The following is a 16605-nucleotide window of genomic DNA, read 5'->3' as shown; positions in this document are numbered from 1 at the left end:
TGTAAGGATTCACATAATTGCTGGTTCAATTGTAGTTCATCAGTGGTTTCCATCTGTGCATGCTATTCCTAACCAGGATCTTTCAATGGTTTAGCTATTTTTTTATATTTAAGCTATAAAGCACAGTTGTATTATTTTTGTATGGTCCCATTGTGAATGATGTGGATATACATTCTGTAAGATTTACCATCTCATTTGCATATGAGCCCTGGACTCCAAATACTGAACTTAAGTTAGACAAAGGGCTGATTGTTGTTACTGATCATTGGTCCATTTTTTTTCATTTAATCCCACGGCTTGTTCCTTATTCTGCTGCCTCCATGAATCCTTCTGCCTCCATGAAAGTGCCTTTCTTGCATATGCCACCGTCCTGAAACAGGGACATACTCCTGTTATGGTATTTTCAGCACGTTCTTCAGCCGAATACCTATCCCTCTCCGTCTTGGTCCATCTACAGTAGCTGGTAATTGAGACCAAAAGGCTGTATGAGTAAATCCAGAGATTAACCCTGAAGTTTACCGACTTGAATAAAACACTTACATCAATAAAATGATCTAATTACACAGTAAATATATTGACGGTAAATTACAAATTAAAGTACCAAATAAGCAACTAAATAAGATTAAATCTGCAGAAAGTCAGCTTATGTAAAAGCACCGTGTAAAAGGACTGTGAGGGGCTCAGTGGGCTATGTCTCTGTGATTGCCCATTCAAGTCTCAGCAAACCAGTCACATGTCCATTGGCCCTTAAACAAAGCCCTTAACCTCCAGTGGGGCTGACATTGGCTGACCCTGCATTGTGACACCCCCCCCCCCCCCCAAGCTATGGAGAGCAAGATGGAGGTAGACAAAGATGCAAATTCCAATGTACTTGTGCAAATGGCCAACAAATGATTTATCAGATCATCGACTTTGGTGTTGCAGTCATGTTACTTCAAATGCCATCATGGCAGAATGTGGAGAGAAATTGCTGAGCTAAAATGCAAACCAGATACAGTCCTACCGATAGGTGACTCTCTGGTGAGGGCTGAAGACACCACAGTGAATCACTATTGTCAAGAATTCACCCAGGAGTGTCCTTCTAATGTTACTACCCTGAATCAAAATCAAAATCTAATCAATATTGTACCTGAATAACATGTGTCTGATACTCTAGGTGAGCACAGCAGTTATTTTCTATCCATACATACATCTTTCATAACCGCTTAACCAGTAAAAGGTCACATTTAAGCCACATTATTTTAAAAAATACTCTAGTGCTTAATATACTTTCATGTTTCATATTCAGTGTGATTTTGAGCCATCCAGATCCCCATTTTGGTGAAAATATATTCATATTTTACTTCCACAGATAGATCTTTCAAGTTAAAATTCTTGCAGCATGACTAGATTTAAGCCACAGATGTGGTTCTGCAAAACATTCAAGTGAAGTTTTGCTAGAAACACAGAAAAAAATGTTTCTTTGAACAGAAACATGTACACTCTTATAGTATCAACCAAAAGTATGGACTCAGCTATTAAAAATCATTTGTTTTTCAACAAGATCATGACCCTAAGCTCACCTCAAGGTTATGCAAGTACTTTATTATTATATGAACAAGCAAAGAGATGGAGTGCTGTGACAGATGACCTGGCCCCCACAATCCCCTAACCTAAACCATTCAGAGCTGGTTTGGGATGAGCTGGATCACAGAGTAACAGCGAGGTAGCCGATTTGTGCTCAGAACTTGTGGAAACTCCTTCAGGACGGTCGGAGAAGCATTCCAGGAAGCTGGTTGAAAGAATGCCAACACTCTGCTGCCATCAAAGCAAAAAAGCAAAAGAGGGCTATTTAGAAGAATATAAAATTTGAGAAAATCTTGAGATGTTGAACACTACTCTTGGTCATTGCAATATTTGATATGTGTTTCCTCATTGCATCGAGACCTTTTACTATAAGGTAAATAGCAGCTAAAATAGAGACAATGCATTAATGGACGGTAGGTCGACACTTTCGACTGGTACTCTACATTTGTGCCACATGCATTAAAATGAGATGAATCCAGAATATTTGCACAACGGTAGTGCAGTTGCACTGTGATAAGGACGATTCCTTACAAGTGACACTAATATCCATGGTCATTTATTGGAATGCTTTCATCTGCACATGAGGAAAAGCCCAGCTGGCGTACCGACTGTGTACTGAACAGACAGATACACGTCCTCTCACATTCTCTCGCAGACACACACTGTACAGGTCTATCTCCTCAAGCCTCAGAATACACAACAGGTTTTTTTCTACAACACGGGGCATAGCTGGGGGCCTAGACGTCCATTTATTTATTATATATAGATATATATATATATTTTACTGTATATACATAATCCGCCACGCGCAGTTTCTAATGCACTGTAACAAATGCACACTTAAACTTGCTGACAATGATGTGCCTGGACGGTCCTACGGAAACTGGAATGTCGCTGGTCAGACGCACGTGGACACAAGCATGCACAAGCGGACGGGCTAACGCGCGATTGGCCGCAGACAGAGGGGAAGCGGACGGGCTAACGCGTGATTGGCTGCAGACGGACGGGAAGCGGTGCACTGCCTGCTGGGATACTACGCCAGGCGTTCAAGAGATAAGCGGCACTGAAACGTGGAGTGGGGGGGGGGGGGAACTGAGAGAGATGTGGGCTGACTGTGGACTATATGCAAGTATAAAGGAAGAGTTAGAGACAACAGGATGGGGCGGGGGGGGGGCAAGAGGCTCAATGGTTGTATACTACAGTCTGAGCACAGTTTAGTGTGTGTGGATAACGGGGGGGGGGGGGGGCTTGTGAAAGCGTAGCATTGAATACTATAATCTTGAGTCGGACACCACTATTCACAGACAGGTGCAGCCCCAATGCAGCATACGCTTCAATGGGCATACCCACAATCCTTTGTGACTCTTTCCCAGCATGCACTCCAGTAGACTCTCACAGGGGCTGGTGACGCAATTCGCCCTCCCACATTGCACCCCATTTTGTTCGAAAGCATCTCCCTCGATAATGGTCATAAAATCGACAGGCGGGGAGCTTTACTCGGACGGCGTCCAAGCACGTCGGCTTGAGGCGAACAACGGCCAGAGACTCCAGCGTCTGGCAAAATGGGGTTTCCCCAAGGAGGAATTACCTCTCCCGTGGATTTCAATTCTGCTCCTCCACCATGAGGGGGCGCTGTGTGGGTGTTGTTTTTGGCACACGCGTCCCACCTCATGCAAACATGGCCGCTATAGTGTGGCAGTTCTTCAGCTCCCCTCCATTCCTGCAGCACTTATAGTGTTTCAGTCTCTCTAAATGCAACTGCAGCTTGTGCCCAACCTTACGTGTCTAAGTGCTGATATTGCTTCATTAATGCTGTTTCTGTGTATGTCTGTGTGTATATACCCCATCTCACCATGTGCTAGTTCTCCAGAACCCGCACTTGTTCCCTATTTACCTCTCTCCCCCTCCCCCTCCCCCCCCACCCCACCCCACCACACCCCACCCCCCCGTCTTCGGACAGCGCCATCTCAGACGAGCGAAGCCCGCCTCTCCTCTGGAGTCTCCTCCAGCAGCTGCAGCAGCAGGTCGCTCAAGGGCTTCGCCACTGCCCTGTAACCGCTGGCGGTCAGGTGGAGGAAGTCAAACATGTCCCTGGTAGCGATGGTGCCGTCTGAATGCACGAAGCCGCCGCCCACATCCAGGAACTGGGCGGCACTTAGACGGGCCAGGCTCGAGCGTAGGATGCCGTTCACAGAGGCGTTCTTCTCTCGCAGTGGGTTGGGTCGCTCTCCCCGTGGCAGAAGGCCCTGCGATTGGGTGGGTTGAGATCAGGGTGGTTTGGTAGCAATGGCATACAAAAGGAGCTACTCAACCCCCAAAAGGTCATCGCAGGTACATCAGTCAATCTGGGAACAACTATGCAAGTCCTTTCATCAGTCGATGCTAGATATTGATTTTTTTTTTCATATGGGAAAAAAAACAAACATTACGCAATTTGTTGATTCTTGTTACATTTTTCCCTTAAGTAACTTAAGGAACTGAAAATTTCATACACAAGTTATTTACACGGCTGAATATCACTGAGGTGTATAAAATGGCTTTTTAGGGCATATCACTAGTTCCGCTTCTGCGATTTGAACTGGAAAACTCAATATTAAGGTGGGTTTTTTCTACCTTCATTTATTATACTCTCTGGTGGAACTTAAAGATGGAAACTGTTCAGTAGTCGGACTAAGTCTCGAAGTCCATTTCTCAGCTTGCACTCTCAATGTCAAGGGGTCAGTGCGGTTCGTTTACCATTATTCTTCTGCAGTATTTCTGAAACCGGTCCTTGGAGACCACCAGTCCACAGTTTTGCTTCCTCCCACTTTTGGGAGGGAGCAAAAATTTAGAATTTAGTGATTAATTGTCATTGTTGACACACCACAGCGTACAACAACGAAATGTGTCCTCTGCATTTAACCCATATGTGACATCGTGACATAGCAGGGGGCAGCTAATTCAGTGCCCGGTGAGCAGTGCTTAGGGGTGGTACCTTGCTCAGGGTACCTCAGTGGTGCCTTGCTGGTCGGGGATTCGAACCTGCAATCTTTCAATTACAAGTGCGCTTCCCTGACCATTAAGCCACCACTGCCCACTAAAAATGTAGACCGTCTGATGGGGAGCTGGGATGGACCAATAATGTGGACCGTCTGATGGGGAGCTGGGATGGACCAATAATGTGGACCGTCTGATGGGGAGCTGGGATGGACCAATAATGTGGACCGTCTGATGGGGAGCTGGGATGGACCAATAATGTGGACCGTCTGATGGGGAGCTGGGATGGACCAATAATGTGGACCGTCTGATGGGCAGCTGGGATGGACCAATAATGTTGGCCGTCTGATGGTCCCTGAGGAGCAGGCTGGGAGACACTGCGGTACAGGTACACTCCTGAATGTGCATTTTCAAATACAGACGCTCCTCTACTTATGAACGAGTTACGTTCCGAACAGCCTTTCGTAACTTGAAATGTTCGTAGGTCGTTCTTCAACATCATTTTAAGGGTGTACGTAAGTACAAAGAGCTAGGATGCTGGGAGTACGCAAGCTACGCTGCTGCGTGGCGGGAGTAGCGGCCAGAAGTCATACTAGGCGGAATTAGTGCGCAGAAAAGAAAATTGATGTTGTGGACAGGAAACGGGACCTCAACGAACACAGTCCTCTTAATTCGTATGTCTGAAATTTCGTAAGTTGAGGAGCATCTGTATTTGTGAAAATAGGACACCGTTATGTTGATTTTTCTTAAAAATGCAGAATTATCAGAGAATTATCCAGACTAACTTTTCCTAACAGTTTGATCCTTTCGTTTACATTTATGCGTTTAACGGGAACTTTGATCCAAAGTGATGTACCACTGAGAAAGCAGCCAGCCAGTCCCCGGAGCTAATGGTGTTACTGGGCTTGCTCAGGGACTCAGCAGCGAAACAACTCTGCCATAATGACGTAGAATAGTGAACAAAAAAAAAAATGCTAAACCAAGACCTTACTAGAGATGTAGCATTTTTGTTCTCATGCTAAGCATCACTACAATGCTCACTACAGGTTTACCTTACTAAAGTATTAGCGTTTCTGTTCCAAACATTTTTTTTGTGACATTGAATATTATAGGAAGCTGCACGGATCCCAGTATCTGGAAACCAAATCTGGTCACTATTTTTGGTTTTTAATTTTGTTACGTTTTTTTTCCTCTGACAGAAGATGCTTGCATCTTCATGATTATTTTTCTTTCTGAAGCAACATCCTAGATGCTGTGTACACAAACATGGGACATAGAGTCCCCTGTACCCAAAACTCAGTTATATAAATTAGACAATAATCTCTAATCCAGGGGTGGCCAATCTTATCCAGAAAAGGCTGCAGTGTGTGGAGGTTTTCATGCAAATCCCGAATTATATTACTAATTAGAGGACTGATTGGCTGAAGAGTCCTCACACCTGGGATTGAACAGCTGACCTAAAGGTTATCCCAAAAACCTGCATATACACTGGCAATTTGCGGATAAGATTGGCCACCCCTTATCTAATAAAACAGATAAATAATTTACAACCAGGTATGCATCTGCTGTTTAAAGCAATACGAGCGTCAATTTGCCGTAACAGCACACGTACTTAATTTATGTGCATTTGTGTTGCTATGACAAGAAATTACTGTGTATTGTAACGTTTCAGCATTAATGAAGTACGAATTAGCCGTATAAAGGTTACAATAACGCTAATTTCTTGCAATAGCAGCACAGCAGCACGTAAAATAAGTATGTATTTGCACTGTTATGACAAGACATTTTGGCACGCATTGCTTTATACGCCGACTGCGTACTTGTGAATCAGTTATGTGCACACCTGCCTGTAACACTACATCTTCATCCACAGAGGTGTCCTAATTTCTACCTCATACTAAATAAACTCCCCCCATTGCTCACTAATGTCACTTGTCAGCTGTCACATTATCAGAAGGAAGGCGTCCTTCGTTATCCCTATTTTCCAGCACATAATCCTTTCTCCTTTTGTTTTGTGCATCTTCCTTAGTGTCCCTTTGCATCAGCACACCGAGACACTGTACTAGTAAGCTGAGAACCAGCTTTTCAAGTATTCTGCTGGGAATTCTGCTGGGAATTGTATCATTCTTTTCACATATTTTTCAGTAAGGAGCCCTTAAGGAATCTGGGGTGGAAGTTTTATTTTATTTTTTTCCATTACCCTGCAAAACTTACAAATATTCAAGACTTTTAAGCTGTTATAGAAGTACAATATATGATATGAAAATCTGGTTGCGAGGGAACACAAATGTTTTGCGATAATATAATGTTTTGTGAGGGGATGCAAAATTATATTTTCCAATCCCGTCCCTTCCATATTTTAGACGTGCATCATGAGACATTCTGTATTATTTTATTCATATATGAAACTTTTCCCTGAACATGATGCTGTTGACTTTGAGATATCTTTTTTTACAATTTGTTTAATCTATTGCACATTATGTCATTTTCAAGAATTTACGTGACACTGACACAAATTTGAGACTTAGTAGTAATTTACAGAAGATCAATTCTGTGGCAGAAATTAAATTATGCAGACTCACCAAAACAACTATTTTAGCTTGCGGGAACTGTGTGATGAGCAGGTGTACGATGGATAAGATTCCTCCAGCTACTTGCTCCGCGGTGTGTTCATAATTGTTGGTTCCTACCCACACAACCACAACCTGAAAATAAATGGTGGAAGACAAAAATATATTTAAAAAAAAATTGCACACATTGAAGAATATTCCAAACTTGGGCCTAACGCATACTCTGTTATAACCAAATTCCTTAGAAATCACAATTATCCAAATTAACCTTTTCTAACAATTCTAAACTTTTAATTTCATTTACATTTATTTAATACACAAAGCGACGTACAATTGAGAAAGCAGGTTCAGACAGTCCGTGAAGCGACTGGGGATTAAGGACGCTGGTCAAAGGTTCGACAGTAAACTCACTGTGCCAGCCATGAGATTTGAACTGGCAACCTTCTGATCACGGGAAAAGGGTCCTAACCCACAGAGCAACACACTGCCAAAAACAGGACATCTGCTGTTCACTTTCTCATCAGAGCATTTCCTAACCACTAAACCATCCTCTTCCTAATTATTCCTTATCCTGTGACTGCCCATCTCCCAACCCCTGCCCCATCATCCACGCGATTTCTACACCTCATCACCTATCCGTTCATCCATCGCTTACCTTGGGGCGAATGTTCTGTAGTTCTCCATTCTGCAGCCTCCACAACACATTGCACGTGGTATCTCCTGCCACGCCGAAGTTGAGAGCATGGAGAGGGGAGAACAGCTCCCTCCACACCTGGGATCAATGCAGGAATGTTTGCGTTTTGCCGAAGTGCGTTACTGCGAGTGTCGTTTAGATTCTCAGCTTCCCTGTCTGTGCTGCTAGCATTAAATCAACAGCGCGCGTTAAAAAAAAAGCAACTTTAATTTTACAAAAGCTGCCATCTATTTCATTAAAATGACCCACGCATTTACCACAGTATGTTGATTTGCCCTCTGCATGTGAGCCTGCTGCGTCGCAAACAGTCTGCGCCCTTTAGGATTGTGGCGTGACATAAAAAGAAGTAGGCGCAGCTTCGCATGCGACCGGCTGTTGTCGCCTATGTGTTCGAATTTCGTTCCGTCCTGACGTCGTTTGAAGTATGAGGCCAGTGTGTCACTGCCACAAGCCCACATCCCTCACGGTCAAGAGCGCATGCAACGCATGCTCACCTCATACTGCTGCATGAGTTGCACCATGGAGTCCCCCACAAACAGCACGTCAGGCTCTGCATCCTTGCACTCCTGCACGAAGCGGTTGTGCTGCAACACATATACACATAATGCAAATACACTGCACATTCACGCAACAAGTAAGTCCTGATACTGTCTATGCAACTATTACAATGCTAACATAACTTTAGGCTGCAGTACCAAAATGTGCTCTACTGCTAAAGCCTATTCCTGCGGTCCCTTATCTGAAAAACAGTGTGTATTTCAGCATCCCATATGACCTGGTGTGTTACTAGGATTAATGGCTCTCTTTACTTGTCTGAGGGTCGTCATCAGAGTCACCAAATGTGACACAAGCAAGAACGGTACACAACATGCACATCGTCCAGCTACATCCATAGCCGGGGCCAAATTTAGCAATTTTTCATTTTCTTTGCCTCCCCACTAACTGTATATCCTGGAATAACTGGTGATGCAAGTGCCTGTTTTATTCGTCAACTTGTGAAACGGCCACATTATTGACAAACAGACAGAATGAATATGACAGAATAAGTGCTTGCATATTATTAATAGCTACTAAAAAAGTGCATATGGATTAAGCAATATTTATTGACAGGTGGACATTTACAGAGCCGCCATGCATGATGGCACTGAACTTACCTGAGACATCCAGCGCTGGTCCCCCTGGGTGTCCTGAACTGCAACAGGCACTGCAGCGGGGTTCCCGTCCTCACTGTTCATCCTGACGGCTGACATGCAGATATGCAGCAATGAATATTCATAAGGATGCACGAAGTCCATACGGAAAACAGACGGAGACATCAATTTGCAAGAAAGGTATCGGCATGAAGGTGTGTTTTGGGGAGACTTTATGATTAGTAAACAAATCTTGCCATTATCAAAGGGGGGGGGGGGGCATGGTGGCCGCGCATGATCAATAAGGCGCGTCACCGCCATTGGGGCACAGTCTCGAAAGGCTCGCGCCTGGTCCCGTGTCACGGGCGATGCAGCCGGTCCCACACTGACAATCCTGAGCATGTCAGCAGGGAAAGCGGGGGCGGCATCTACATCTCGACCTGACACTGGTGACTGCGTTTCCTGCTTCCAGCGAGTCTAAATGTAAGCGCAGCGGCTGTCTGCGTTTTCTGGCAAATCACCATCGGGCAAAAAACAAGCATATATCACGCCTCACAAAGACAAATATCAAGCAAACGATATTGAAATGCTAATGACGACAAACACCCCCTTCCCCCTCCTCCTCCTCCTCCTTCTTCTCCTTCCCCAGCAACGAGGCGACACCCACGCAATGATCACTGCAGTCGGAGACGCAGCTGCAGCCAGGTCACCCGCCTCAGCGCAGACGCGCCGACCTAAGGACCCGTCCGCAAGTGGTAAACCCGAGTCCTGGTCCCCGATGCCCATCGAGGGCTGGAAGGAAACCCCATTTCTTACCGCAAGACAGTCCGTGACGGTCTATCCGTAGCGGAGGATGCTGTTGAGCGGCGGTCGAACTACCCTCACCCCCTTTTTATCCCCTACAAACGATTTCCCTTCACCCAGCGCACCAAAAACCGAAAGCGAAATATTATTAATACCCCACCCAATAACGAGGATATGGATCGTAGTTTTGGATGTAGAGATACCCAAGCCTGGAGTAAAACCTTCCCCGCCTCCCGCTTTCTCCCTCACTGCGCTGCGCTATACACCCTTTTCCCGGAGCGACTTCCGCTTTCGGCGTGTCCATCAGGCAGGGATCACCTTCCTCACAGCGCAGGATGTTCCGCCTTGTAATTACGTCAGGAGGAAAACATCACGTTTTATTATTATTTTTTTTTTAAATAATGTTTTATAACGATGCAGAGAATTAAAAAAATACTATGAATTGTTTGTTTTAAGCGCCTAGAGGCATCGCTTAGTGAAAGCGCCTAAGAGCGTCTGATTCGTACATCCTTATAATTACCACATGTAGCCATACAGTAAAATAACCAAATTGAAAGACCGGTTTGTATTACTTCACTGCATCCAAGTATAAAGTTTTGTATTTTTTCAAGAAACGGTAATAAGTAATACTGATTAATCTCACTAATATTACTTAGTAAAATTATATTTAATCTTCGATATTCAACTGCTTTTTCATATTTTAAGATGTCTCTTTGAAGTAAAATGCGGTGATCGTGTACTTAAATGTTGAAAAAAATAAATTGACTAAGTCTGATTCAGTTTCCCTGACCACTACAGTTCACTGTATGTATGTATTCTGTGTTTTTCCCCCAAGTGCAAAATCGAGGAGTTGAGCTTGTCTTATGTCATAAACTTAGCAGGTGGAGGTTGAGGAACTGGTTCCATGGGAAAAAATGTTTGTCAAAATCACAAGTACCCTTTGCCACTTATAAATGGTAGTAACTCATTAATAATAAGAAAACTGTGGTATAACTTGTTTATAATTGTTTAGTAATGATTTGCAAAGCGTTACAACCTAATTAATAACCTGTTTATAAACCATTCATAATCCCTTTATAACGGTAGCCTTATTGTAAGGTGGCACCAACTCATAGGCGTAGCACCGCTTCTGTATTCTTTCAATTAAAGTGAAGCCTAAATTGTTTACATCAGCTGTGCAAAGTCAATAAAACCTCTGAATTTAAGCTAAATTTAAATGTCATTAGAAGAAAAAATCAGCAACACGGTTAGCTGATTTATAAAATGTTGTGTATGCAGCTTTCAGGACAAAAAAAACATCTATTTTACATTATTTTATTAGACTCAAGATTTAAAATTTTATTGTCATATATATACAGTGTACAAAGGACAATCAAATTATTACTTGAATTCCTTCTGCGGAGACTACAAAGAACAGTACAGCGCATCGTTACAATACAATATACATTAAGAACAAAATACTATAGGCTAAGTACTACGAGTTTACTAAGAACATGTATCTTACAACATATAATATAACATTAAACATGAGTCGGCAAAGTGAAATTCGGCAGAGCTCGGTAGCAATATTAAGTGGAGCCATTTGATAGAAGCAAAGAATGCCGCAGCAGTATTTCACATTTAGAAATAAATTATAAAATCCAGGGAAAGTGATGAGCATGGTACCATTCAGTGCTAAAGAGAGGTTAATTGCTAACGGTAGTATACATCTTATTATTAAAAATCAGTATTATGTTTCATTGTTGAGCGGATGCATCCTGTTATACTCAGGTATAGCTTTGATGATAAAAAATATTCAACATATGGTGTATTTTGTTTATTGTAAGTATCTGTCATAGTGTTTTACGAATGCAAAAGATATATACTGTACATTCTGACAGGAGCAGGGAGAAAGTAAAACGCACTTATCAGGGTAGAAATGAATTGTACCTTACCCCAATCCCAGTACAAACACTGCTTATAAGCATAGCAGGAGTGAGTGAAAATGGCCTTGGATAAGAGGAGAAGGCAAACAGAGAGAGAATAAAAAACACATGACTCTTCTTAAACGATGCATTTTATTACAAAACATCATAGCATGACATATATCAATGATGGATACTTTAATAATAACGCATGTGAAACCCAGAAATACAAACATGTAAGAAGCAAACCGTGTATCACTGACATGCAGCTGATGACGTCACTGACTACACTGTATCATTTTCACATACGGCAGGGGAGAGTTCGGATATAATGAAAAAGATCTGATAGCTGAATAGCCAAAGCTAAAGGTTTCCCTACAAAAATGTTCACTCATACCCTGTTGCGTTGACTTTTTATGCGACACACTTTTAAAATAAAACCTCCCTCTCTCTGAACACTACATAATTAATATAGATAAAAGTCTATTGATAATATAGATTAAAAAGATCACCCTTCTTTGTGAGTAATTTCTACGTGAAAGGTGACTGCACTAAATAATCTTAAACTGGTAAACATATGCTGGTTATATAAAATTCTTTGTATTACCCCAGATATTTCCCCTGGGATCCAAGTCCACCTTAATCTCACTCTTAATATGACGCCTGTTTTTAATTCTATTTGTGCTACTTTAAAACTGCTGCAAAGACTGTAACATACACTGCTAAAAGGAAGGACATACAATACCATACAACTACTTCATACATAAATGCAATACCACTTAAATCTGCTCATACATTGCAAAAGAATACACGAAGCAGCATCTTACGCTTGTTTTAAGGATTAGAAACATGATATATATATACTACTCATAATCACGTGATTTGTTTAACTGTGCAATGGCGCAAAACACCATATGGTATCCAGGTAGAGCTTGATAACATTTACCCATTAAATACCAAAACCAGGGGTAAGCACTACGTGGTATCGGTGTTACTTAAAAGCAATGGCTTAGCGATTGCTTCTAACGTTAGTATAATAATCAGGTCTCTTATTGGCCCAAACAGTTTTGGTATTATTTTATATTACATCTTTGTCAATTCGATGGGACAAATCGGTGCTTTCTGTCCTACGCCTAGCCAGGCACTGCATATGCATGGCCCTTGAACGGTTTTCACTGCTTTTGCGCGTTCATGAGATACACAATCCCAGTAGTCGAAAATTCCTACCAGCAGGGTGCGTTCCCTAGGGATAGAAAGAGAAGAGGGAATGAAATACCAGGGTTGTAATAAATAGTGGCAAGAGGCGAACAGGCTGGAATATTGCTGTTGTCATGGCAGGACAATGTTCGTCTCACTGGTCTCACGGTACAGTTTGGTTGCCAAGGCAACCCCAATATGCGTTCAGACCCAATGAAGTCATTGTTACGCTTATGGTTGCCATGGATACATCCTGGAGAGGGCGCTCCGGAGATACAGCCTTCGCACAGTGACGCAGGGCGGGGGCGTGCCCGCGCTGCGCGCTCCGCAAGGCTGCTTGTTGTTCCCGCAGAGAGGCAAGAAGATGGCGGCTGTGTCGAGCGGAGGTGCTGCTGGATCCACAGCGGCCGGGATTACGCACTCTACTCGACCAGCCCCCGTAGGCATGGGTGCCCAGGGCCGATTACAGACCTCCAGCGGGATCAGCCACCATAAATCCGCCACGGCTACCGGCTGCATCACTGGTTCCAGCCACCTCCAGCCTAGCAGGCCCCCCCCAGTCCGAGTGGGCTACTATGAGATGGAGCGGACCATCGGCAAGGGGAACTTTGCGGTGGTTAAACTCGCCACACACATGATTACCAAAGCCAAGGTAAGAGCAGCGATATGGGGCTACCGAAGACGTCCGCATCCGGCCTGTCATCGTTTCGTCCCGTTGTGGCTATCGCTGTGTCGGTGCCCCTTCTTTCTCCTCCTACCGCTAGGCTGCTCATCGGGCCTGCCGACTGGGGAAGGAGGCTCAGATCGCCCGGTTTAGTCGCGGGGGTTAAGAGCGGGGGTGTAAACCGAAAGGTAGCGGTGGACCGACAGACCGATGCCGCTGATGTCTCACCCCGGAGAGTCAGTACGCGAGAGCCGTATCGGTGACATGTCAGATGGGAAGTAGAGGGTACCGGGTGATACAGGGGCGTCCTAGTGACTATCTGGCAAATATCCTTATACGGTATCTAAATAAATAAATAAGAGGTGCTCGTTTGAATTATAATGGGATTTCCTTCGCGGTCGGCGGTATCCCACGACTGCCTCGTGCTTCAATGTAATTTTCCCGAATGTTAGAAAAGGGCTAACGGGAGTAAATGTGTCGGCGGGGCTGCGCGCTCGTGCAGGTCAGTGATACCGTAGCGTTATGTGTCAGTGCGTAACCTCCCCCCCCCACCACCCCTGTCAGCCGGGCGCCGGAGTCGGTTCGACGGTTTGCAGGTCGGTCGTGAAAAAGTGTGTGTGTGTATGTATAACACGGGTCAGCGTTTCCGTCGTTTGTCCAGATTGTTGTTCGGTGTCTGTGATTCGTGTGCGCATGAGTGTGTGTGTGTGTGTTTGAGAGAGAGGGAATGCACGCCAGGCAGATGAATGAGTGAGGGGCCAAGTGGGAACGTTTTTTGCCGCGTACATCCTGGCGGTGCCTATGTGTCAGCCTTTATTGATATTGACGTGCCCATGCGGGTTCGCCTGTGTTTTTGCATAGTGTGGGCGTTTGTAGGCAGATTCACTGCTGAAATTGAGCAGTATTCATGTCGTTATATCAATATTTGGGCTTCGCGTTTGTTACAGACACTAGCAGTCGTCTAAGGTTTAACCGCGTAGATGTATGTAATGTAACCTGCATTGATGTCTTGTCCAACAGTATACAACAACCCCCCCGCTTTTTTCTGTCACACACAAAGCTGTCAGACACCCAAATATTTATCATATTTGTAAGGGAAACAGTTGAATTTGAGTGTCAGCAGTGATGCACACTTGGAAATCAGTGCAATGAAGGAAGATCCAATGCTCATCTTCTGGTATTAGAGGTCAGACCATCTCCAGTGCTGCACTTCATCTTCCGTATGCCTCGTGTGCCAGCAGAGGTTGCCAGCACTTGCCTCTGCTCCCCACCGCTTAGTAGCACCGGAGGTCAGATTCTCTCACCCTGGGCTGGGATTCGTTAAGCTAATAGATCTGTGAGCCAAAGGGTTTGGCTGCTGCTCTTTGTCGCCGGTGATGCGGTGGGGGTGGCAGTGTTAGATGGAGGCTTGTTGCCGAGCCACCTGGAGTGCCAAATAGTGGTATGTTCCACTACGTCCCGGGGGGGGTAACAGACGACGGTGTAGCGCTAACACCCGCAAAGTCGGGGGCAGGCAGTGCTGGCGCACAGTGAATCGGGACGGCAGTAGGGGAGTCCTCACCGGCAACCGTTACCGGCGATTTACTGGCGACTGTCGCGCGGTCCTGCGATGCAGATGATCTGTTCTGTCGCAGAAATTAGGAATAGGTCCGGCTTATTTTCTTGCGTGGTTTGCCAGCTTGCCCCGGCGCTCTGCCTTATTTGGTCAGCAAGATAAAGGTGTTTGCAGAGCAGGGGCTGGGGTGTGATCGTGACGTCGCCACTTACGGCGTACGCAGGTCACAGACTGTAGCGTCGGCCTGGGAGGGGGACAGTCATCAGCAGCTCAGAGGGATGGTGACAGCGAGGAGAAGTCACGGAATGCTGTGTTCCAGTGACATGGCACAGTTTTTTTGTGTGTGTGTGTTAGGAGAGATGACTCTTAATTGACGGAAGAAGGAGGACAACAGGATTGAGAAGAACAAGTCATCAATGGTTTCTGTCATCTTTTCTCTATAAAGTTGTCTAAGAAAATCACATCATATTTTATGTGTTTTATGGGGGTTAATATGGAAGTATGTTTACTTTTTGTCACTTAAATCATATACGGATTTGAAGCTGTTTTTTGGTTCAGTTCTATAAGGTTTTTGAATCTTTCGTGACCGGCGTGTGAGTGTATGTGTGTGTGTGCATCCTGTGGTGAACCTGCATCCCATCTGGGCAGGATGTCCCCACTCAGCTCCATCCATCCCAATCTGTACTGCATAAGTATTTGGAAGATGCTAATAATGAGGGGTAACTGATCAGAAACATCCTACATATACATGCAAACATAGAGGAATACACACATGCATAAATATAATTGGAATTATATGCATTTATTAAGTTTTATTCAATAATAAGTTTGTGAATTACTGTTTCTTTCGTGACTAGTGGCTTCAGTTTCAGGTGACAGTACTCTTAGACAGCTGCAGGCTGTAATTGTCGCCTTTTTGCCAATGTTAAGCAAATCCAAAGTCCAGTTCTGTCCTGTTATATAATTGCACTTTCACATATTGCTTCACAAAGGCTGATTCTTCCTGTAAATGGCTCAGATCACCAGGGGAAAAAAAGAAGCAATTAATTACACATCAGTATGATATTGGTAATAAAAAGAATTGCAAGGGTCGTTTCTATGTTTGAATATCTTTTTGTGTTGCTTGGATACATAGATTGTCTTCTCCCATATATGCTGATATTTGAGAGACCTTATTGTACATTAGTTCTTGAACTAACTGCTTCGTGAGGTATTTCCAGCCATCCATCTTCCAACCTCTTATCCATTACAAGGTCAATGGGGACATTGGGCATTGAACCTTAAGCGGGAGGCTGGATCACAGGATGCACGCTATGGGCAATTTCATTGGCACAAATTTGCCTTTGGACTGTGGGAGGAATCTGGAGTACATGAAGGAATACAAAGTGAATATGAGCTCCCAGTACTGGAGGCACTGGGCAATAGTGCAGGCCACTGTGACCCCCATTCTCGGGGGGTGGCAGAAGACACGGTGCTAGATGCACAAACGGCAGGAGCTTCTCCTGATAAGAACACGTTTGTTATTAAAGTGTCGATACATCAGAG

General features: G+C 44.3%; 2 protein-coding genes across 3 annotated transcripts in view; one reads left to right on the top strand and one right to left on the bottom strand.

Moving 5' to 3' along the window:
• Positions 1–1563: 1563 nt before the first annotated feature.
• On the bottom strand, positions 1564–10047 carry pafah1b2 (platelet-activating factor acetylhydrolase 1b, catalytic subunit 2). Its single transcript, XM_023833461.2, has 6 exons — positions 9753–10047; positions 8961–9049; positions 8301–8390; positions 7768–7884; positions 7125–7247; positions 1564–3812 (listed from the first exon to the last, which is right to left on the bottom strand). Exons 2-6 carry the CDS (start codon positions 9039–9041, stop codon positions 3534–3536), a joined length of 690 nt encoding a protein of 229 aa, XP_023689229.1. The 5' UTR covers positions 9042–9049; positions 9753–10047; the 3' UTR covers positions 1564–3533.
• A 3110-nt stretch (positions 10048–13157) lies between these two features.
• sik3 (SIK family kinase 3) overlaps positions 13158–16605 on the top strand; it is a 39551-nt gene continuing 36103 nt past the window's right edge. Inside the window, exon 1 of one of the 2 annotated variants that reach the window (XM_072701291.1) lies at positions 13158–13493. In XM_072701291.1, coding sequence (XP_072557392.1) covers positions 13206–13493 — 288 coding nt within the window. In that variant the 5' untranslated portion in view covers positions 13158–13205. The remainder of the gene's footprint in view (positions 13494–16605) is intronic. The other variant, XM_023833451.2, reaches the window with a different exon arrangement.

The sequence above is a fragment of the Paramormyrops kingsleyae genome, chromosome 17 (genome assembly GCF_048594095.1).
Source record: "Paramormyrops kingsleyae isolate MSU_618 chromosome 17, PKINGS_0.4, whole genome shotgun sequence".
Classification (NCBI taxonomy): domain Eukaryota; kingdom Metazoa; phylum Chordata; class Actinopteri; order Osteoglossiformes; family Mormyridae; genus Paramormyrops; species Paramormyrops kingsleyae.
The sequence above is the reverse complement of the archived record's forward strand: the minus strand, read 5'-3'. Positions and strand labels throughout refer to the sequence as shown.

Bases quoted from the DNA above. Each gene is read 5' to 3' on its own strand.
- pafah1b2 (XM_023833461.2), bottom strand. From the start codon at position 9,041: ATGAACAGTGAGGACGGGAACCCCGCTGCAGTGCCTGTTGCAGTTCAG. The intron at 8,391-8,960 runs GTAAGTTCAGTG...TATGTGTTGCAG, and splicing joins ACCAGCGCTGGATGTCTCAG to CACAACCGCTTCGTGCAGGA. The intron at 7,885-8,300 runs GTGAGCATGCGT...CATTGATCCCAG, and splicing joins AACTCATGCAGCAGTATGAG to GTGTGGAGGGAGCTGTTCTC.